General features: G+C 33.4%; 2 protein-coding genes and 1 long non-coding RNA gene across 6 annotated transcripts; 1 reads left to right on the top strand and 2 right to left on the bottom strand.

The window, feature by feature from the left end:
• Nucleotides 1-1,304: 1,304 nt before the first annotated feature.
• LOC108206897 (protein INCREASED PETAL GROWTH ANISOTROPY 1) lies at nt 1,305-4,682 on the bottom strand. Its single transcript, XM_017377326.2, has 6 exons — nt 3,518-4,682; nt 3,161-3,292; nt 2,881-3,062; nt 2,659-2,770; nt 1,780-1,914; nt 1,305-1,690 (listed from the first exon to the last, which is right to left on the bottom strand). Exons 1-6 carry the CDS (start codon nt 4,547-4,549, stop codon nt 1,574-1,576), a joined length of 1,710 nt encoding a protein of 569 aa, XP_017232815.1. The 5' UTR covers nt 4,550-4,682; the 3' UTR covers nt 1,305-1,573.
• A 4,286-nt stretch (nt 4,683-8,968) lies between these two features.
• LOC108208449 (ubiquitin-conjugating enzyme E2 20) lies at nt 8,969-17,253 on the bottom strand. Of its 2 annotated transcripts, XM_064088232.1 has the most exons (11): nt 17,139-17,253; nt 16,156-16,209; nt 14,434-14,791; nt 14,279-14,330; nt 14,095-14,154; nt 13,382-13,977; nt 13,201-13,272; nt 12,737-13,017; nt 10,628-10,780; nt 10,211-10,470; nt 8,969-10,049 (listed from the first exon to the last, which is right to left on the bottom strand). In XM_064088232.1, the coding sequence occupies exons 3-6, from the start codon at nt 14,671-14,673 to the stop codon at nt 13,934-13,936; spliced, it is 396 nt and encodes a 131-aa protein (XP_063944302.1). In that variant the 5' UTR covers nt 14,674-14,791; nt 16,156-16,209; nt 17,139-17,253; the 3' UTR covers nt 8,969-10,049; nt 10,211-10,470; nt 10,628-10,780; nt 12,737-13,017; nt 13,201-13,272; nt 13,382-13,933. The 2 variants fall into 2 exon arrangements, with proteins under 2 accessions (XP_063944302.1, XP_017234466.1); XM_017378977.2 differs by lacking the exon at nt 16,156-16,209 and having other exon boundaries at nt 17,139-17,243.
• A 296-nt stretch (nt 17,254-17,549) lies between these two features.
• Nucleotides 17,550-21,306, top strand: LOC108207030 (uncharacterized). 3 transcript variants are annotated; one of them, XR_010289231.1, is made up of 4 exons: nt 17,550-17,688; nt 17,799-18,044; nt 19,004-19,088; nt 20,413-21,306. It is a non-coding gene; the product is annotated as an uncharacterized LOC108207030 (long non-coding RNA). The 3 variants fall into 3 exon arrangements; XR_010289232.1 differs by having other exon boundaries at nt 17,589-17,721; XR_001804206.2 differs by lacking the exon at nt 19,004-19,088.
• Nucleotides 21,307-23,035: the final 1,729 nt, after the last annotated feature.

The raw sequence follows: 23,035 nt of genomic DNA on the forward strand, positions 1-23,035 counted from the left end.
TCTGCAACATGAAGGCTGTTTATATAGTATTAAAAAAATAAAGGTTGTTGCAAGCAAAGGTGGTTATAGATCACTATGTGAGAGTCGACAAATTGAAACAAGGAAAAAGAATATAGTCTTGACATGATATTGATGGATGATATCAATAAATTAACTATTAGTGATGTATGTTTGTTGGTTATTCTTTTATAATAAATGTTTTGTTCATCGAACATGTTTGTTGTTAATTTTTATATGATTTACCTTATATACAGAAAAATACGGTGAAGAAGCGAGGGGCGTGTAGGTGGCGCCTCTCACATCGTTCCGTTCTATTTTTCTAATTTTCTGGAATTTTTGGATGAAAAATATCAAAAATTAGAACTACCTTTTTTAGTTTCGGGTATATTAGAAGCAAACTACAGAATTTGATTTTGTTTCAGATTATAGTAGCTTGAAAGTTTTAATCTGATTTTGTTTCAGATTATTTAATTATGAGAAAGAGTAGCACACAAGTCTCTCTGCACCTATAAATACCTCTAAAATCGTAAGATTTTGGATCATCTAAACACAACCTGCTCTCCCTCAATACTTAAAATCGTAAGATTTTGGATCATCTAAACACAACCTGCTCTCCCTCAATACTACAACCTCACGGATTTAAGTTAGATGTTTTTGTGCACAATCAATCCAAAAAAATTGGCGGAAGGTGACAATGTAAAAACATGATTACTTTTAAAAAAAATACAAATAAAATTAAGATTCATCGTGCTTTAAATTGTTATTACCTGTATAAATTTATTTACATTTTTTCACCATGAATTATATTCCAATTTTGCAATTTTATATATTAGTATTGATATTACATCAAGATTTTTATAATACAAAATTTATTTTATCCTACAAATATTAATTTTGAAACGTTAATATAGTTATTATAGACAGGCATAAAATTATTTTATTTTACAAATATTAATATTAAATCATTAATATAATTTTTATAAGCCGCCGCAACGCGCGGATTATCAACTAGTATGTTTTAATAAAACAAATTTTAATTCCTAAAAAAATTCATTTAAGCGTTGTTTTTCAGTATTTGATAATCGTGTATTATTTAACTGTAATTTTAAAAAGATAAATATATAATATCGGTAAAAATTTGAGATGTCAGTGGTGAAAATATTAAATTAAAAACTATATATAAAACTAGTTTGTGAAATTAAAAAGTTATATGCCTCTCTTTCTCACTATTGATTATCACTCTTTTAAATCTCAAGATGTAAAGACGTTGAATCTAATATCTCAATATACGATCTACATATTCTTTTACTGTAAATTTTATTATCACATATGAAGAAGTGGGTACTAAATTACAACATGCGAGGAGCACTCAAAATACCACATGTATCTCGCATTACTAATAAATAGATTATTGCTGTCTGCTGAACGGGTTAGTTGTTGCCTTGTTGATATAGTGCGCTAATCTTATTCCAATTCTGGAAATTAGTGTGGGTTAGCTACTAAAATAAAATTAATTTACTTTAATCATCCTTGATCGTCCATCCCGTTTGTAGAGCTATTATGTTCTCTATATTCAGCAAGCTGTGGACCTGCAATCTTGCTGATTTTGACATTGTATACGGCACAGTCTTGCTTTATCTCTCAGATGTTGGAATGCCCTCATTGTTTCTGCATCAAATCCCCCTGCAAACTGCCCAGTCCAGGATATAAGTACTTATAATTTACAACAAAACCTGGAAGCAACAACCTAAATATGAAAGATTACAATGAAAAGTTTACCTGATGTACCCGGAAAGCGAACCTTACTCCTCCAACTATTAATTCCTCTTCTTCAGAGCCACCATCGACCATTTCCAGCTCTGCCAGAACTCTTTTCATGTAGTTCATCGCTAATTTTACAGAGGCTAGCTTAATCTGATCACAACCATAAAAAGTATACCATGTTCATGATTTACTTAAACTTGTCTATTGAGATGGAACCTTACAAATAGATTAGAAACACAGACACATGGCTTAGATCAATAGTCCCATGGGCAATGGAAACATAATCTTGTATATTTAAAGATAGGGTCCAAAAGGAATGGATATTTTTATATGCAGTAATGTTACTTCTTGCGTTCTAAAAGCTTGAACAAGTACACCGACAAAATTAAAGTATTCGGATCTTGTTTGGCCTAGAATATCTAATATTTTACTTAAAATGAAATGATATATATAAGAGGAAAGAGGTGAGATATTAAGAGCCAGAGACTAGGCCACTTGATAATTTAGTAGAGATCAACCACATGCTGATGTTCCTTTTGAGAATACTTGAACAAAAGGAATGAAGTAAGGAACTTCATTTTCTTGAACTTTTAGGATTATGTAGTCGATAATATGAGCATGATACTTGAAGTTATTGGTCAATTTATTAGAATGTAGAAAAGGTCAACTAAAGAATCTGATCCTCTTTTAAGTCACTAAACAAACAACAATATACTTGTTAGTAACAAATCAAGCAGACACCTGTCTGGAGAGCTTGGGGAGTTATGATTGTGAGCACAGTGCAATATTAACAGGACTAAAAGAATGTGGTAACAATATGAATATAGTTAAGAAATTGTGGAATGTATCTGAGCTTGTTTAAATTAACAGAACTTTAAGGGAAGAAACATTTACCTGACTTGTGAATCCGGAAACTAGCATCCAATCAATTGGAATATGGAATCCTTCATATCGTTGGCCAGCCAATTCCCTAGTGCGCGAGAGGTTGTAAGCTCCATTCTCTAATCTGTGCAGTCACAGATGTTTACTCATTCAATTAGCATGCAGTTAGCTCTCTTACCATGTAATAGTAGTAAATTTTATGCAAATTAACACAAAGCTATGGTGTTGGCTTACTTTTCAAACAACACTTGCATTTTTTTGAGAGAAGGGATAAAAGATAATTGAGGATCATCCCTGAAAGAAGATGCCTCAGACACCAGCTTCTTCACATCACAATATCCAAATACTGCTTCTCTCAATGTATCAGCTTTTTTCTCTGGCCACTGGAAGTGTTTAAGCACTGCTCTCTCATCGACCTAGAATTAAAAGAATCCAAAATTATAATTGATGACACTGTGGTACAGCACGGCATGATTTGGACAACTTATGATTGTGGTAGAAGTATCTTTTTTACCAGGTAAGACAGCTCATCATCAAGCCATTTGACAAAAGCAACAGCATCTTGAATATCTGTAAATTTAGCATCCTCGACTTCTTTGATCAAGAACCTAATGAACTCACCTTGCGTTTCCACATCTGATTTGATCTGATTTGGAGACAACACAACAAAAATATATCTTAAAGTTGGTCACAATTTAAGAAGTGATCTCCGATCAGTACAGATGCAACCCATATTTAGTGTCACAATCCAGCAAAAATGACATGAATTCAAGTTATTAACCTCAAACAAAGAACATAATCAGTCCAGACCAATGCTGCATTTTACATAAAGCAATACTCAGATAAGCTAAGCGTGTGAGATGAAACTTACCGCAAGCAGATAGGCTGAACGGTTCTCAATCTCCCCGATCATATTCCGTGCATTGGTAGTCCCTGGCATCCCATCAGTCGCTCCTCCTCCACCAGTATCTCTCCTTGAATCTCTTCGCATAAGAGAATGGTAAAACTCCACAACCTCCGGCACTCTCCTCACCTTCCCCTCCCCAGTCATTAACCCCTTTGGTGGCGGTGGGGGAGGCTGAGGTGCCACCTTCAATATGGGCTGAGCTGAAACTAATGTCAGTACACACCCTGAAGAATCAGAACATGGAACACTTGGTCTCGGTGGGGGTCTTGGAATTCTAGGCATCCGAGATTCAACTGACATAGCAAACTCTACACTGTCTCCTGAACAATTAGGCAATATGATTTCCGATTCTATTATCTCTTTTTCTTTACATATTGATTGCTCTAAATAATCAAACTTTTCAAGAATGTTTACATTTGTCTTAACATTAGATTTACAAGAAACATCAATTAGGCCCTGAAACCTCTGCAATTTTGATCCTTCTTGATTCTTTTTCCTAGTCTCCACCTTCGTCATTCGACTCAACTCCAAAACCCTACCTTCCAAAGCCTTAATCCTCTCCCCACTATCTCTACTCTGTTCAAATAATTTGCAATGCAGCATTTCAACTTCCTGTCTCAACCTCTCATTCTCATCCCCCAAACAAGCCACCATGGTCTCCGATCGTTTAAGCTCATTAACTTTTTCGACAATTCTTTTTTCAAGAACCGAAACAACAGAACTCGACTCTTTAAATTTCTTAAGCTCCAGAACCTCTGTCTTCAATACAGACTCCCTCTGGCGCATTTCATCCAGGAGGTGAAGAAGCTCAGGGACCTCGGGTGGGCGTGGCTGGACTTGTGCCGATCCACGCGGGAAATAAACGCCGAATGAGCGTGAATTTGGTCCCTTGGGGAGCTTAGCTGAAGTTTGACAATTAGATGGTTGTTTTCTTGGCGGGAAAGGTTTTGGATTAACAGATGATCTTTCAAGCCCCATAAGCTTTCCAGTAACCATTCTACAGAGGTGTGTTTATATGTAGTTAATATGTTTGAGTTGTGTTCTTACAGGGAATGAAAGTGAAGTGAAGTTTGGTCTGATCACTACTATGTGCGAGGGACAAGTAGATAATCAATTTAAGCAGTTGAGTATGATCTGATTAAGCATTAGACCCCACCTACCAGAAAATTATGGTACCGAATCACTAATCAATTGATAGTTTCTATATATATGAGATGCGAGATAATATAAAGGTGCCGTAAGTCTCAAGTCAAAGGGACAAAGAGACAATAGATAAACTAGAAAAGATACTTCTAAGAGTTCTAGTTGGTGATTATGGAGTTAAAGATAGAGAAGTAATGCCTACTGCGCGATGAACATGAATACATCACCGCCAAGATTCGAAGAACAGCTGTATCTCATGCTCTGCTCTCCTTTAAAATATAAAATAACTTGTTCAGATCTTCACGACAATATAGGTGGTCAAGTACATGTATTGACTACGAAGCTTCAACATTGCGTTTTGGCGAGAGACGTTCAAAAAGCCAGAGTCCTACCCAACCCGAAAGAACTCGGCCAGAAAAGTCCGGATTCATGTCTCTATATTTTCGATAAGTCCGGCTTCGTATGATCAGACGAAGAATATTGATTTATTTATTTTTTGACAAATTTAGTTAGAGCTAATACCGATAGGTTTTAAATTGGATCAGATCTATCGTAAATACTTTTGATCATAATATATTTTAAAATGATCAGGTAAATTGAATTCAATTATGATCTCTATTCAGTTATGTATTTAAAGTATTTTATTGTATTTTTAAATTGATATTTAAAATTAAATCTTCTTTTGCAATATTTACCGAACACAGGATAAGAGTACATATAATTATAAAATCAACATTGAATTGAGTAAAGTAAATTATTACCAGATACCGCAACTTATTTTGTACTCCCTCCGTCCCACCCATTTCTTTACACTTTCCTTTTTGGGGTGTCCCATCCAATTCTTTACATTTCAAAACTTACCAAAAATAGTCAATGGGTCCCACCACTTCTCTAATTTTCTTTACTTTTCACATTACTTTTACTCCACTATCTTCTTTTTATACATTAACAATCAATGGGTCCCACCACTTTACCCAATTTTCTTCCTTTTTTCCACTATTTTATACATATTTCTTAACCTCCGTGCCCAACCCATTCGATAAGAAATGGGTGGGACGGAGGGAGTACAAAATTGTAAAGGGACGTTTGGTTCATGGATATTTGAAATCAGGTATGGGTTTTTAATATCCAAGTGAGGAGGTGGGTATGAGATAGAGATATGAGATGCATCCAAATCTTTATATTTTTATCTCTATTTAAGTAATGAAATATTAGTATTTGATATAAAATAAATCAATAATGCAAAAATATATAACAATATTAATTTTATTAATTTTTTTTAATTAATATAAATTAATAACTTATTTTTTACAAAAATTATATATATTGATTTCAGCATTCAACCAAACATATTATATCAGATATGATACCTCAAGCCCAAACCCACTTAACTAGGACTGAGCATTCGGTTCGGTTAACCGAATACCGAACCGAAATTACCGAAATATTTCGGTTCGGTTAACCGAACCGAAATATATCGGTTCGGTTAACCGAACCGAAATATATCGGTACCTAATTCGGTTATGGTTTTCAGGCTATTTCGGTATTTCGGTTTTTTCGGTTTTTTTACCGAATTAACCGAAAAAACCGAATAACCGAAATATTTAAAATAAAAAACAATATATTATATTATATACATAAAAGTTTATTTTTTTAATAAATCTTAATATCGTATGTAATATACACATAATATTAAAACTCACTGACTAACCTAATTCGATAAAAAAACCCACCCCAACTTTAAATTATATTAAACATTTATCTTCCAGATTAAACGATTGTTCGTAAACAATCCACCCCCACCTCATTGCACTACTTTGCAATCCTTGGATTGCTGTATATTCAACTTTTTACGAGATAAGTTGTTTTACTACGCTATTTTTGTGAATTTTCTCTATTATTTTTTGATTTTGGTTCATTATTATAAAATTTCGGTTTTTTTATTTCGGTATTCGATTTTAACCGAAATAAAAAATTCGGTTCGGTAAAATAACCGAATTAAATTCGGTTTACTATTCGGTTATGGTTTTTGAGCTTATTCGGTATTTCGGTTATTTCGGTATTCGGTAATTCGGTTCGGTTTTTACCGAATACTCAGCCCTGCACTTAACCTCATTCTTGGTTCCAACCCATACTGTTCGAATCAAACGACCCCAATAGCTAATGGTTTTCCCCACTTTTCAACATTTTATTTCTTTTCACGCTATTTTTACTCCACTATCTCTATTTTATATATTAAAAATCAATAAGTCTCATCACTTCACCCATTTTTTCCACTATCTTATATGTATTTCTTAATTTTTATGTCCAAACTCAGTGTATAGAATCGAGACGGATGGAGTATAACATTAAATCTCCGAGGTTGTAATAACTGGTTGCAATTCGTAGGACGTAGGTTGATAGCCATAGGTTCCAAAACAAGGTCAGCAGAATATGATGTTTGGAACTAGACGGTTCGGCCAGTTTATGTTTGAGAAATAAGAATTTATCTATGTTGAAAAGTATATAAAATTATATTTTTAAAGTAATATTTATTCTCTCGAATAACAAATATGAAATGTTTTTTAAAATTTATAATCAAAACAATTAGACTATGAAAAAATATTTTTTTTAAAAAGACCCTCATAACCGTTTTGCTACGCCCATAACCGTTTTGATACGCCAGTTATGCACGGGGACAGTTAATATCACAATTCATAAAGTACGCTGGGGAATCGATATAATCATCCCAAAAAATAAATCGATATATGTATTATATTCATCTTTCATCGTATCTCTTTAATTGATACTAGCCTATAACCCGTGCGAAGCACGGGCGACAATATAATTTTAATTTGATTATTTATGAACTTAATATTATTTTAATAGTGTTTTTTGTTAATTAAATAAAATGATATTAAATTATATTAATCGATTGGTTATATTGACTTTTGAAAGTTTGTCTTGTACAATATTTTTCTATATTATAAAATATTAGTATAAAGAATCAATTTTTTTTCATATGTGAATGTTTTCCTAATATTAATATATGATAATGTGGTTTTTGATTAATATTACCCCATACTTTTCATATTTGATTGCATAGGACATGATACTATTGTATTTGAAAAAAATTTAGTTATATTAAAATATTGAGCTAACATTTTTAGTTATTAGAAAAAAATCTATTCATTTAAAAATTTTAGTTATTAAAATGTTTTTGTTATCCATATGTGAATTTTTTTTCTTAATATAAAAATGCGACGAAATAAGGGTGATGCCTCCAGAGCAAGAGCTCTTTGTCAATAACTGTATTCTTGTTTGTCTAATATGTTGAAAAGGTGAACTAACAAATTTATATATTCATATGTGCATGTAGAACTTGCATGTCATTGATGGGGAGTTTCAGGAGCAAAGCTTGGGTCCATGCAGGTGGCTCGAAATTCTGCCATTATTTTCGTTAATTTTATTACTATCGAATAAGCAACTTGACTGTAATGTTCTTTGGGGTGACATTGAACACTCTGAACTGAAACTGCGGTTATTTAAATTATTGTTATCTAGGAGAAGTCTTGTTTGAGACATTTTGTCATTTTCTGTGTCTTGTTTACCAAAGTGGATATATCTGGACCTGATTATATTTGCACAAAAAGTTTTATCATGTATGCAAACTTTGTTGGGCCTTATTTTCTTTTATTCTATATACCTAGTCCTTTGCATCAATATTCTGAAACTCATATCAACCTGTTCGGAGTAGTCATGTGTTTCTGGTAAGTTTCTAAAACAGCACCCCCATGTTATATCAACTTGCATGTACATGTTGATTCTATATATATAGGTGTGATCGAATGACATAAGAAAATTAAAGCAAAACAGAGTTCATTCTTTTTGTACTTTAATACACATACTAAGTTTTAGAGTAGCCGAAGATATGTAAAATTATTCCACACATTAAACTGGATAACTCTATTAAAACGATTCTTACCAGTAATAATTATATTAAGTGTCTGAATCACTTGCATTATAAGTCTTACGTAAAAATGAATTGAAAATAATTTTAAAATAGATCTAGATAGAAGTCAATGGATTGTGTAAGATAAGCCGAAAGACGCCCCAGGGGTATTCATCCGGTTCATAATGATTGTCCTCATTTGAAAATTGAGCATTACAAATAGGGGATCCACTAAACTTGTCGAATATTGTATTCAGATATATGTGTCCGCCGATCTTTTTCAGAGATGTGGTGCCAATATGGCTGTCAAGTAACCAGCTGAAGTAGTCAAATAAAAATCTGTAGAACTTAGTCAATAACAATCCTTCATGGCAGGACATTAGTTGGTTATATATAGATATTTAGATAAGTCAAATTAGTTCAAATTTGAACCAAGATATGTGCTAATTATGCTATATCTATTTTAAACACAAAATTTTATAAACAGAATTCAACTAAATGAATAAAAACATACCAGTTTTCTTATAACTCTAATATCTTAGTATTGTTTTTGAAAGCTGTTTATCAACCCTGCAACTAACAATCACAAGGTGACAAGAGATGATAACTTGTTAAGAAATGCCAATATTACATTTAGAAGAGAAGCCACTTAATCCTAAAAAAGAGGACGACTTATTTAAATCATATCTTGAGAATTTATCATGGAAAACGCAGGAACCTAACATCTAATCGCAGAACTTCAGGCATGTGACTAAAATGTTGCCAATTAAACTACATTTAAGCATTAAAATATTACCTGCAACTGAAGTGTGTGAAGGATGAAGTTCCGTACAATATCACAAAATCTCAGGAACCACAAATTAACTATAAACAACTCCAAAAATATGTCTGAAATATAGATTCAAAGTTACTCCAGAAATAACTTCATTTGCATTCAGAATACCTTCTTAAAAACAACGAATCTTGTTAATATACTGGTTAGTGTTACCATGTCTTCTTCCATGTATGCTCCTTAAATTATGCCCTCATACTTTTTTCGATTATAGAATATTTAAGTAGTAACAGTAACACTATAATACTGAGTAATAATATATACCTATAGAATATAATGCTTTGGGTTTCTGTGCAGTTGATCTGCGGAATGAAATAAGGAGTTCATATAGCACAGAAACAAAACTAATGCTGTAAAGAGCTTAGTTTAAAAATTACCATAAAGAGTACACATAGGTCTACTATCGTGTATTATTCAATCAGATAAGAGGTTGGGAGATGAACATACTTGATCATGCCCCCTGATACAGTTTCTCTATTTGGATCTTGCCACCTCTTGTACAGATCCTGAATAAGCTCTTGTCTATGGGCTTGAGCACAAACCAATTCAGCACACTTTGTTATCTCTGGCCAATCTTGTGAAGCAACGACCTGAATTTTATATAACAAATCTCATATCAAATTTAAGCAACAATAAATGATAAGAAATTAATAATAAACACATAATCCTGTCAAATAGAGGCAATCATATTAACACATACAAACACTAACTCGAGTATGTATAAGCAGTTCTATAAAATTTTATATCATACTGTTGCAATCGAGGGGCTGGAATCTTCTCCCGGATGAGGATGGGTGACATCAGCACCAAAAATGATTGTAGGCCGGTCACTGACAAGTGGAATACGCCTCGATAAAGCATCAAGAAGAACTGTATTTCTTCCCCCAACTTTGATGTTAATCTTTAAAGCCACATTCGCTAGGTATTGCTTGGTCATCTTGAAGACATGTTTTGTCAAGCAATACTGTGAAACTATTCCAAGGCCGGTCTCACAAATTCTCTTTAGATCGCCTTCATGAATAGTCAAAACTGCGATTAGTGAGACAGATACCATTACACAGAAGTGTGAATGCAAGCAAAATCACGGACAGACAATTACACAGACATTCAATAAAAGCACTGGACCATTACAAATATCAGTATCAGAATTTTGCAAATGGTTACATACCATATAGTGAGCTCTTATTATCTAGAAGAATAACAATCAATAGGTCAAGCTCCTTCTTCAGTTTCTGCACCTCTTTGAAAACGTGATTTTAACACTCTCCGCCTGATCAGTGCATGCCCCGGTAACTGGAAGCACCGGATTGGGATCGAACCGCTAAAAAGGGAAAATATAGTTCAGTTTTAGTTCATATACTTGACAATACGTAAAGAACATTAAAACAAACAGAGGTCTTGCGGTATATATCATTCCTGATATTGTGCACAATTGTGCGAGTTCTGAACAAAACCCGCTAGCCAAATTATCTTGAACATTTCGTGCAAAGTTCACACACATCCGACTATTAACAATTCCTCCATCAACCATTTTCTGAAGCAAACATTAATAAATTAAAACAAAGCGGTACACTGTTGTGCAACTTTCATCAGCGTTTCTAGTACATTTTTATCAGCATTTTTAGTACTGTTTCATACATGATTACAGATGCAATGCCCTGACTTTAAAGGAACCAATTCAAGCAATTTTATCAAATACATATTTATTCTTCAAGAAAAAAGAATATAAATTATGATCACAGAATGCCAATATAGTTGTAGTCTACGTGCCTGCCTGCACTACCATATTAAAAATACCAAAGTTGCCTTGTTCATCATATTCCACTGACCAACTTGGGGTAGACATCGTGTCTCACGTTCAGTCTCATGGTATTTTAGCTGGCACAATAATCACGACCCATTCACTAAAACAAACTAAAGAATTTGGATTTTAGTATATGGCTACAAAAACTAAATTAAGATATTGATCTTATTTTGCAGACTGACTGGTAAGGGGAAGAGGAAGGGTTGAAGATAAGATAAACAGATAAATAATAAAAAGGGATATAAAAGGATAAGATTGTAATTTCAGAAGGGATGAAAAGGGATAAGATTGTAATTTCACGCGATTTAATTGGCTCACCAAAACTCATGTTGCAGCATTATATAGAGTCATGCTCTAATGAGAACCAATATTAATGTGAGATGTGAGATCTAATCCTAGCCACTCATTTAAAAATCCCATCTACATCCATCATCACTCATTAATTTTACCCACATCCTCATCACCTACCTTCATCTTCTTCATATTCCAACCATCACCTTCGGCCACCGCCAATCGCCGACTCCGGCCACCGGAAGTCAAAAATCACCACTGTCAACAGAAAAATCACCAGAAGCAAACCACCACACCACCACCTCCTCTGGTCACCACACTGCCCACCGCCGCAAACCACCGCCTGAAAATCTCCATACTCATGCAGAAATCACCAGATCTAAGTAAAAATCACCATAATCAAACAAAATCCGCCACAACCACCATTAACCATCACAACTGCCTCCTCCGCCTTCACCACCATCTTCATACCACCACCGCCATCTGCACACAACCACCGCCACATAATCACCGGGCGAAAATCAAACTGACCAAAAATCAATACAAATCAACAAAAACCAACAAAAAATCACCGCTGTACAATAAAAAATCACCACCGACGATTTTTGCAGATCTGAGCATATATTACGGAGATCGCGATAACAACGAAGAGAGATGAAGGCGTGAGGAGAGGGGATGGCCTGAACTCAGGCCGTACCGGTAACGGCGACGCGCTGAGAGAGAGGGGGGCGGGAAGGAGAAGGAGAGAGAGACTAGTGGTGGTGTTCCGGCAAGGTGACTGCCGGAGGTGAAGCAACGACGGGGGCTGTTGGTGGGTGGTGGTGGTGGGTGTGTTGGTGGTGGATGGGTGTTGGTAAGGGTGGATAGAGTGGTGGATGAAAGAGATGAAGGATAAAATAGAAATTCATATGTGTGGTTGTGATTTAATTTAGGGATAAAAATGTGTGGCTGAGATTAGATCTCATATCTCACACTAGTTGTGGTTCTCATTTGAGCACTTGCCGCATTATATATATATAATAATAGATGATAAAATATCATTATGTTTGTCATAATATGCAATTGAAACTAATAGGAGAATACTAATAAATGTATAAATAACAAAGAAAGATAGTGAAAAATCATGAGAACCAAAAGATCATTTGGTAGCAAAAAACAAAAAGAAGATCAACTGATACTCACAGGACTTGCAGCGATCTGATTGTAGTCAAAGAATAAGGAATAGTTCTTGTCAAAGTGTTGTTATTCAGCCTCCTATCCATGAAAAGACAAGAAACAGATTAGACACCGCTATGCCTCATATAATTGTAACAATTATCTAATTTAAACTTCCTCCTACCAAACAGCTAACAAAAATATAAATAAGAGGAAACTGAGATTTGTGGAGAGTTTTTATTGCATAGAGGAAACACAGTTTCTGAAGCTTCTTCAAAGTGCCGCTTAAGTTGTTAATATAAAGTTCCCTGTCACACAAGAAGCAACCCAAAAACATGTTGGCATACATTAATATAGGAAAGCATATAAACAGACTGCCTGCTGTAAAAGAAAATTTTCACTAATCAATAAAGGCAAATTATAAACATTCATTTTAAAAATTTACCCATGGGGGCGCGCATGATGAAACTGCGTATGAAATTATGACTTACAGGTATTGTAAATTTGGTAGCTGGCCAAGATGTGTAACCAGCTGACCATATAGGTTTGCACTTCCAAGGTCGCTACACTAGACAAAAGCAAGGCTCAAGTCACTACCACAATCAGCAACACAAAACAAAAAAAATTGCAGAAACACCACAGGCTACTCTAAAGAGTGATTATGTGGCTTACACTCTAGTAACACTAATTTCATTCTTGCAAGTAACATGAAACTACGTACAGGGATTCACAAGGGTTGCATCCCAACATTGTTAGGATCTTCTAAATTTTTCTTCAGTGCATTCAAAGCATCGCCTGTCTTGCAGAGAAGAATCAACAAATTAAAGAATACAGTTACAAATTAATAAAAAACTAATGAGCATCAACAGCTATTCAAGTCAAACATATAAAAGCTATAGCAAGCCATTTGTTAAAGCAATTAAAGATTTTAAAATTCAAGACTTTCTGTATCAGTCTTGAATTTGAAGTAAAATCTCACTTTCTTCAGCTCATGTGCCCTCAATTTTGAGTACAGTTGAAGCCTAAATGCAGAATTATGCAATAGTTGTACAATAACAATTTTGGCTAGGTATGCCATTGAAACCCCTCTCTGCAAGACAGAATTAAAGGAATAGAACATAGGAGGAAAGGCAATATGATATGCGATCTATTACTACAAGAATGATAACAATAATCTCCTTCATCCTCCCATTTCACGCTGTCCAAATGTAAAGAATTTAGAAGCTAAGCTGCAGGCTTGTACAATTTCTCCACCATCTTCCTGTATTCTGCAAAAGAGCAAAAAACACCTTGAGCATTAGACAATCTACAAATTTAATATTATTCCTAGGAGAACAGCACACAAAGCAGAACTGACAACAATAAAGAAGAAACACCAACTATACCTTCTTGATTTTCCCACAGTGCTGCTGCCTGGGTGTTCAAAGGGGAACTCGTGTTTGGTTCTAAGTCAAATGACAAAAGAAAACACATTTAGTGATTTGTAAATGCTTAAAGAAATAAAGTATGCCAAAGTTTCTGATGTAGTGATGATCAAACTATTGTAAATTGAACTTGAGCAAAATGTACCTCCAAGAAGGCTCTGTATAATCCTCACATCATAAGCTGATGACCATTTATCCTGCAAATTGTTCAAACATATATCACCAACCATGTCAGAATACAACGACAGGATCATTAATAAAAAACTAAAAAAAACATATCAAAGCATAACCAAAAACTACCTGAAGAATGCCTAGGCATATATTTCCACGGATATCCACATTAGGATGGAAACACCCTGTCTCAAACTTAAGCTTTGGAGGCTTGAAAGGATAATCCGCCGGAAAGGAAAGGGATAGCTTATACTCTATTCCTTCAAACACCGTATCTTTGCTCCCTGTAATTGTTCCTTTCCAGCAAAATATGTTGTCCTCTTCAGGAAATGCAGAAATTCCAGGATCACCTCCCATCATTAGCGACATCAGCTCTGACTGCAGCCTTTTGAGAACAGATTGGGTATCAATCGATTTGGCAGATTGAAGTGGCTGTTTGAATGAGTAGGCCAAATGGCTCAATGAAAGCTGGATTAATAAAAACACCCTGCGGAAATGTGATAAATGCAATTAGCATACAAGAGTCTATATTAGTATATATGAAATAAGTAGTTTCCACAACCATACAAATTCTACTGAGTTCTACATGTTTCAATCTCAGTTATTTCTCCGGCTGCTATTTTTTCAACCACAATCATCTCACAACAAAGTCAGCCCAACTGTAAAGATTGTCAAATACTTCTCTCTAATTGAATTATACCTCTTAATGACCTCTTAATGTTTCTAAGTTTGTATGTATAAAATAATTATACAAAATTATAAGTATTACAAAAAGAAAATTATTATGCCATTAATTTAACGACACAGAAATTTAAATTTAAGTTGATAAGTATAGCAGGCAAAATGAAAGAGAGGAGCAGGGGAGATTCGCGTCAATAGAACCAAGAGCATTTAGTTCCGCCAAAATATATATTTAAAGGCATTCCTGTAATCTGGCAAGAAGGAATACCATCACAGGCCTACATATAGTGCAGTACTAAAAGAGCAGAAGTTTTTAGCTTTCTTCAGGATTTGGCCCGACACACAATCAAAATACAGTAATTAACTTGAGTGATTTCTTAGTGCATTTTAAAGAGTTCTTGCCAGCGAGAATTTCGACTAAAAACAAGTACTAATACTATCTTATTAAAAAGTTACTCATAATTAGCACTAGAAGTACCCAATCCATATACAGATAATACATATTATAATAAAAGATATACAGATTATGTGCAACAATCCAATTCCAATTGTACATTTTCATTATCTATATATATAGCCAACCTTTTCTTATTATAACCTAAAATATTAATAACCTACTATTTTTAAAATATAACCAACTAATATAATCAATAAAAGTTGAATATCTTGTTTAGAGGAGATCAATCTTATAGCAACTTATCTAATATATAGCTTCCTTAGTGGTTCAGAAAATATAGTAGTTTTAAATGTCCTCTCCGTAAATAAAAGAGATACAGATTATGTGCAACAATCCAATTCCAATTGTACATTTTCATTATCTATATATATAGCCAACCTTTTCTTATTATAACCTAAAATATTAATAACCTACTATTTTTAAAATATAACCAACTAATATAATCAATGAAAGTTGAATATCTTGTTTAGAGGAGATCAATCTTATAGCAACTTATCTAATATATAGCTTCCTTAATGGTTCAGAAAATATAGTAGTTTTAAATGTCCTCTCCGTAGTCTAATTACGTGACCACATAATGAATATCAATTGGACCTCCATTTTTTTGTGGCCACCATAGGCAAACCATGAGCTGCTGCCTATTTCATAATGAAGCCAATTAATTTTCCCAAGTCAAACAACAACTTAAAAGAATTGTGGAATAGGAATAGCACCTCAATTAGAGTAAGGCCAAATGGCTCAATGAAAGCTGGATTAATAAAAACACCCTGCGGAAATGTGATAAATGCAATTAGCATACAAGAGAGTAGTATATCTGAAATAAGTAGTTTCCACAACCATACAAATTCTATTGAGTTCTACATGTTTCAATCTCAGTTATTTCTCCGGCTGCTATTTTTTCAACCACAATCATCTCACAACAAAGTCAGCCCAACTATAAAGATTGTCAAATACTCCTCTCTAATTGAATTATACCTCTTAATGACCTTTTAATGTTTCTAAGTTTGTATGTGTAAAATAATTATACAAAATTATAAGTATTACAGAAAGAAAATTATTATGCCATTAATTTAACGACACAGAAATTTAAATTCAAGTTGATAAGTATAGCAGGCAAAATGAAAAAGAGGAGCAGGGGAGATTCGCGTCAATAGAACCAAGAGCATTTAGTTCCGCCAAAATATTTAAAGGCATTCCTGTAATCTGGCAAGAAGGAATACCATCACAGGCCTACATATAGTGTAGTACTAAAAGAGCAAAACTTTTTAGCTTTCTTCAGGATTTGGCCCGACATGCACACAATCAAAATACAGTAATTAACTTGAGTGATTTCTTAGTGCATTTTAAAGAGTTCTTGCCAGCGAGAATTTCGACTAAAAACAAGTACTAATACTATCTTATTAAAAAGTTACTCATAATTAGCACTAGAAGTACCCAATTTTCTTGTTTTGAGTTCTTACCCCATTTAACAGCAAAGCAAACACCAAACACACATTAATAATGTACACTTACAGTAGATACAACTTGTAAGTTGTCTTAACAAATAAGCCAACAAAATTTCAAACAACTCTCAGATCAAACACTTTAGGTGCATGATTCATTCTTAGTTTAATCAATCCTTATAAGCAACTAAAAAAAGAGCTAGGTAATCAGACGAGAGACAACTCATATTCATATATATGTATGAAGAACAAACCTTAGGGGAGATGAAGTTCTTGAGAGATGGAATGAAAAGTAGAATAAATGTCTGACTGTCTGATGGAAAGGAAGACGCACCGAGCGGAGAGGAAGACGCACCAAAGAGGGAAGGCGGTGGTTGAGGTGTCTGTTTATTGTGGTATTTGCTTTTGCTTTAGTTTGTAGACAAATGTCCGGCAGGAGATAGAAGTCTAACAGGACTCATTGTTTTAAGTATTAGGCTAAACAGGGACGAAAAACAAACGACCAAACCAAAAAATGTGAATAAAAAGTAGGACTACAAAATATACCCATGTTGGCTTATTATAGTATAGTATAGATTGCCTGAAGCCCAAATACACGGCTTTTTACTTTTCTATCCCTCAACTGTTCATTGTATTTACAAAAAGTTACCCCTTGACCTTCTTGACTTATACGCTTTGTTGTATTATACAGTTTGTGTATACGTATTACACAATTTTTGAAAACAAAACACAGGTCAATCACCAGAAAAAGAAGATGCTTGCCCCGATGCTATTCAAATTTGAATTTTGAAATTCAAAATTGCGGTGCATTATTTCTTCCTCTTCCTCTTTATCTCTGTAACTTTCCTATCTTAATATATATATATATTTTTGATGAACTTGAATTGCAAACTAATTATAGTTAATTCCTGCAGATGACGATGGTGACACACACGATGATACACACAGTCACACATAATACAACTACGGTCTATTTAGATCTCTTCTCCTTTCATTTTGTCTCTTTTACTATTTTCTCGATATTTTCGGTAAACCTCAGGTTTTTGTTATATGTAACTGAATACTGACTATAATTGTTTGGTTTTTATGATGATGATTAACGATATGCAAATGTTTGGATGTTGCTGGACAGCCACCGCCATTGTTTTTGTGAAATCTTGGTTAGTTATTGATAAACTTTCTTAAAACTCTTTATTAAGTTGTTACGATATGAAAGGTGGAAGTTACAATTATGATTTGTTTCAATGATGAATAGCTGGAGTAATTTGTGGAAGCATGAATCAGTTAGATTTATTGCGTACTTGAGTTGTACGTGCTTTGTAGGTTAACTGTTTGATTGAAGTCCTAAGAGAGTTTAATTTGTTTATTATACTTATATACTTATATTCTTTTTCAATAATGAATGTACAATGACTATTGGAATTAATTGGTAGGTTGTATGAATTTTTTTTTGTGAAGCAAGAAGCACAAATTTAAGATTCTATTACAATGTAAAGGTACACAGTTATACATAAAACCGTGATTTGTTCCTATTTACATCATTGTTATGTTTGGTTGTAGTATAAATATTTGATTCGAGTTGTGTCCGAATTTGTTGATGACTATGTTAGAGTTCAAAATGTGTGATGTGTCAATTTACTTCCCAATATACTGTAGTTTCGTAAGTACCATTGGATTGGGGTGTTGTATATTTGGTGTCTTAATTGGTCTTTATTCTGTGTTTGTGGAGAGAAAAAGCCTTAATTTTACGTGTGTTGGAGGTGGTTTCCTGGAACTTTCCTGAGTAAATCCGTAATTTGTTAAGTGGTGTTCCTGGATTTGAGTTGGATCCAAATATATAGTCCAATTTGATAACTGGTCCTGAAAAATATCAACGAATCGATTTAAATGTATGATCTGGGTCTTTAAGTCATATTAGTATTAGTATATTACTAATATGTTATTAGTTTTCTGCCAAGACTTATTTAGCACATGTTTAGATTAGGTTACCAAATATCATATTTTAATTTTTAGTGTTCTAAGTTTGTTAGGAATGTTTTTCTTTTTTGTGTATTTTTTTTGCTACACATTAACCTTTTTATGGAAGCTCCCTGTATTGATAAAGACTTTGTACAACCAGCATTCTTCTGAAAGTCTACCACCTTCTTCTGCTTCTCGGTTTCTTGATTCCTTATGAATTTCCAAGTCTTCGGCTTCTTTTCAAGGTTCTTTCCTGCACATATATTCACTTAATATTTTATGTTCACTGTGTTTGTGTCATATGAGCTATGCACTAATATTTTATGTTCACTGTGTTTGTTATTATTTTTTGCATAACAAAACCCTACCAAATTTACTTTTGTATATTGTATTTATAGTTTTTTACATGTTAATAGGCTATATACATATACCAAGAAGATTATATTATGATTCTTAAGTTAATTTGAGAGGTTTAAGTTATGACTGTAACTTAGTTGCCCGCTTTATGCTTTCATTAATTAGCAGTATTATTTTTTCATGAAAGAGAGTGATACTTGGTACAAGGGACTCTGTTTGTGCCTCTACGAATATGGTTAATTAATTTACAGAATTCCTCACCTGAAGGTGCTGGACTTGAGGATTTAATACCTCTCATTGAAAAGGCAGAGAGTGGACATGAGCTATGTTGCTTAGACTCGGGTACGGAGTGTCCGACACGACACATATCCGAGGGTCGGACCCGACATCTTCAAAAATCTAGGACACGGGGACACTGTCCGGATTTTGGACACGGGTACGGGGACTCGGCGTAAATAAATTTATTTTTATAATATAAACTATAGTTTTATAATTTATTTTTGAAATTTTTTATTTTGAATAAAAATTAAACATTGAATTTTATATTTAGAAACATAAAATCTATAAATATGTTACAAAACTATTATTTTAAATGTTAAAAAAAATCAATTCGATTTATAACTAACATTTGAAGTCAACTATTATTTGTAATAATTAATGAATAAAAAATATGTTTTGTTTAAAGGAGAAAAGTGCACATGATAGTGCACTGACTCCTTTTGACTATAACGTTTACTATGCTTTATTTAATGCACTCGACAACTAAGCTTATAAATAATATTATAATATCAGCCAGCTATATTCCAATCACTTCTTTCGAGCAGCATGCCTATCGCCTTCTTCATCTTCTTCATCTATGGCTCCTTTTTCAATTTTTTCAATTTTCTTCTCAAACCCATCAACCAATACATGAAACAAACATTCTAAGTTGAGAGAATCATACGAGGTCAAACAAAATTTGAAACATCTTCAGTAACTTTTCCGGCGTCGACGGCGACGAAGTGTCGGTTTTCGCGATAACGAATCCGCCCCATATCCCGCGTCGTGTCCCGTGTCGTGTCGGGTCGACACGGGTACGACGGCCGGCAGTGACGGGTCGGAGTAACACAGGACATGAGGACTATGATGCTGGCTATATGGTTTATAAAACCAAACTTGACTATTTAAGCCTTTTGAAAAGGAATGCTTATATCAATAATATTAATCTTTCAGGGCTGGAGATGCAACTCAGGTTTCTACAGATACCTTCAAGAATATAGAAGCAAATGCTGTAGATACTATGCAGGCAACCACATTAAGGAATGAAACTGTTGGTATAAAAGCGCTAGCTAAGGTGATTTGCATCTTCCCAAAATTGTTCCAAATGATGAATCAACGATTGTCTATAAATCCTTCTGAGTTCATTGCTAATTGGTTATAGCTTTTTTAGAAAGAAAAAAAAAAAGTGGTTTGTGTTTGCGATTGTACTCTGTTCATGGTAATGTCAATTGTTCATTATGTATCATTGCTGCTTGGGTCCATTTATGCTGCCGGAAATACAGTACCCATTCCTTTTTTAAAGGCAACCGATATATCACCTATTGCATTGTTGTCGAACAACGTGCTTGGATGCCGTGATAGTGGGGAAATATTGCTGTGGAAACAATGCAGGAGCTCTTTGCAGGTGATGGCAATCTAAAAAGGGAAAGAGTAGGCAAAATGAGGTCTCTTTCGGTTTCTCTGATTATATCTCTATGCATGCCTCACAGATAATCAGTTTTATGTATATAGTTTTATCCAATTTCTCCAAAGACGAAGGTGATGATCCTGCAGGATTTTGCCAACCTCATGCCTCCAGAAGCTCAAAATTGAGTCTTATGATGAATTAAGTGCAGAATTATGTGAGCTTGCAGTAGATGATCCCTTTTATTGTGAGCTTATATGTGTGATATTTGGTGGTATATTGTGTTTTCAAAACAGATTTATTGATACAGTGGTGGACCATTTTGATGCCAGTATGAGAGTGTAGGCCATGGCCAGTATATTAAGTTTTGGATGCGAAACTAATGATGTTAAGATGCAGAAGGTTTTTGTTCAAAAATTTTGAATTTGGATTGTGCTTTTGTATATCATATCTGACTTGAATTTAAAAAAAATGACTTGATATTTTTCAAGTTATTAGTTATAATAAAAAAATGTTAAAATTTGTGTGAATTTCCATAAGATAATTTAATTGAAGATTACTCTAAATTTTGAAATGACCAAATGAATTCTTTTTCTATATTTTTTGCATCAATGTGATATCATTTATTTTGATACAAAATCCAAAATTCTAATATGTGCCGTAAAGTATTATAAATTAATGTTTTTCTATCCATTTCTGATTCAAAAATTATCATATTTAATATTTAATATGCGCATAATTTTCACATAATATATTATTTAATTTATAAATTCATCTAGATTAAAAAAATAGTAAAAACGGGCGAATGGTTTGGCAACAATCAAACGGCTTTCTATCATAGTTGTCAATTCTTTGATTTTCGGTCTTGCGACCGCCGAGGTCGAAATTCGAATGCTCTTCTGCTCTTCAAAGCTGGTTTTTTAGGGCAAACCCAGCATCCAAAGATCCAAATTTGAGGGAGATTACCCCAAATTCTCCTCCAACAGTGAGCCAAGTACTGATATAAATTTGGATGTCACTGATCCAAATTTGGATCACCTACTTTATTATAAAATAATGACATTGTTATTTCTATATCGTTTAGGGTTAAATATCAAAGTGGTCACTGAAGTGGAGGTCATATATCACTTTGCTCACTAATCTTAACGGGGTCTCATTATAATCATTAGAGTCACAATAAATATCAATTAAGTAACTCCAAATTTCAGTTCAAGGAGTAAAAATATTATTTATAGAGTTTGACACATTATTTTCGAATACTACCACAACCAAGTAAAAGGTTATGACTTCTACTATTTATGATAATATATTTAGATTTTTTAAATTTTATTTACTATTTATTTTTTATTATATTAATAAATTTTTTTGTTTTAATTAAAAATAAATACTTAATAAAATTGATAAAATCTGAATATATTGTCATAAATGCTAGAAGTCATAACCTTTTAATTGGTTGTGGTAATATTTAAAAATAATGTGTCAAACTCTCTGAATAATATTTTTACTCCTAGAACTGAAATTTGGAGGTATTTGATTGATATTTATTGTGACTTTAATGATTGAAATGAGACACTGATAAGATTAGTGAGCCAAGTGATATATGACCTCCACTTCAGTGACCACTTTGATATATAACCCCTTTCGTTTATCGAGTTTAAAATGAATTTATGATCATTAATATTTAATTAATAATAGTTTATAATTAATAATTAATAAAATTAATGTTTTAGTAAAAAATTAGAATAATTGGAAAGCAAAATTACAATATCGGGAAATGACTTAAAAACAGTACGATAAATATAAAATTTGATTTAGTCAAACCGATTCTTTTTGTTTCCACCGAGATAATCAATTTATTGTCCGTAGCTATTCATATCATTGGGAAATCCTTGAGCTTCATCTTCATTTTCTTGATTTTGAGATACTTTTATCGATTTTATAAAAAAAATTAAATTAATCATTTAAAATATAATATGAGTAGTTAATAATGATTAAAAATTAAATTTAAGATTAAAAAAGTTTAATATAAAATTTATGTAATATAATATACAACAAGTAATTTGGATCAGAATTTGGATCACGCTGCTGGAGTTGGTCAGAAATTTGGATCAGAATTTGGATCAGTTGGTGATCCAAATTTGGATTTTTGGATCACAACTGCTGGAGATGGCC

This window comes from Daucus carota, chromosome 2 (genome assembly GCF_001625215.2).
Source record: "Daucus carota subsp. sativus chromosome 2, DH1 v3.0, whole genome shotgun sequence".
Taxonomy (NCBI): Eukaryota; Viridiplantae; Streptophyta; class Magnoliopsida; order Apiales; family Apiaceae; genus Daucus; species Daucus carota.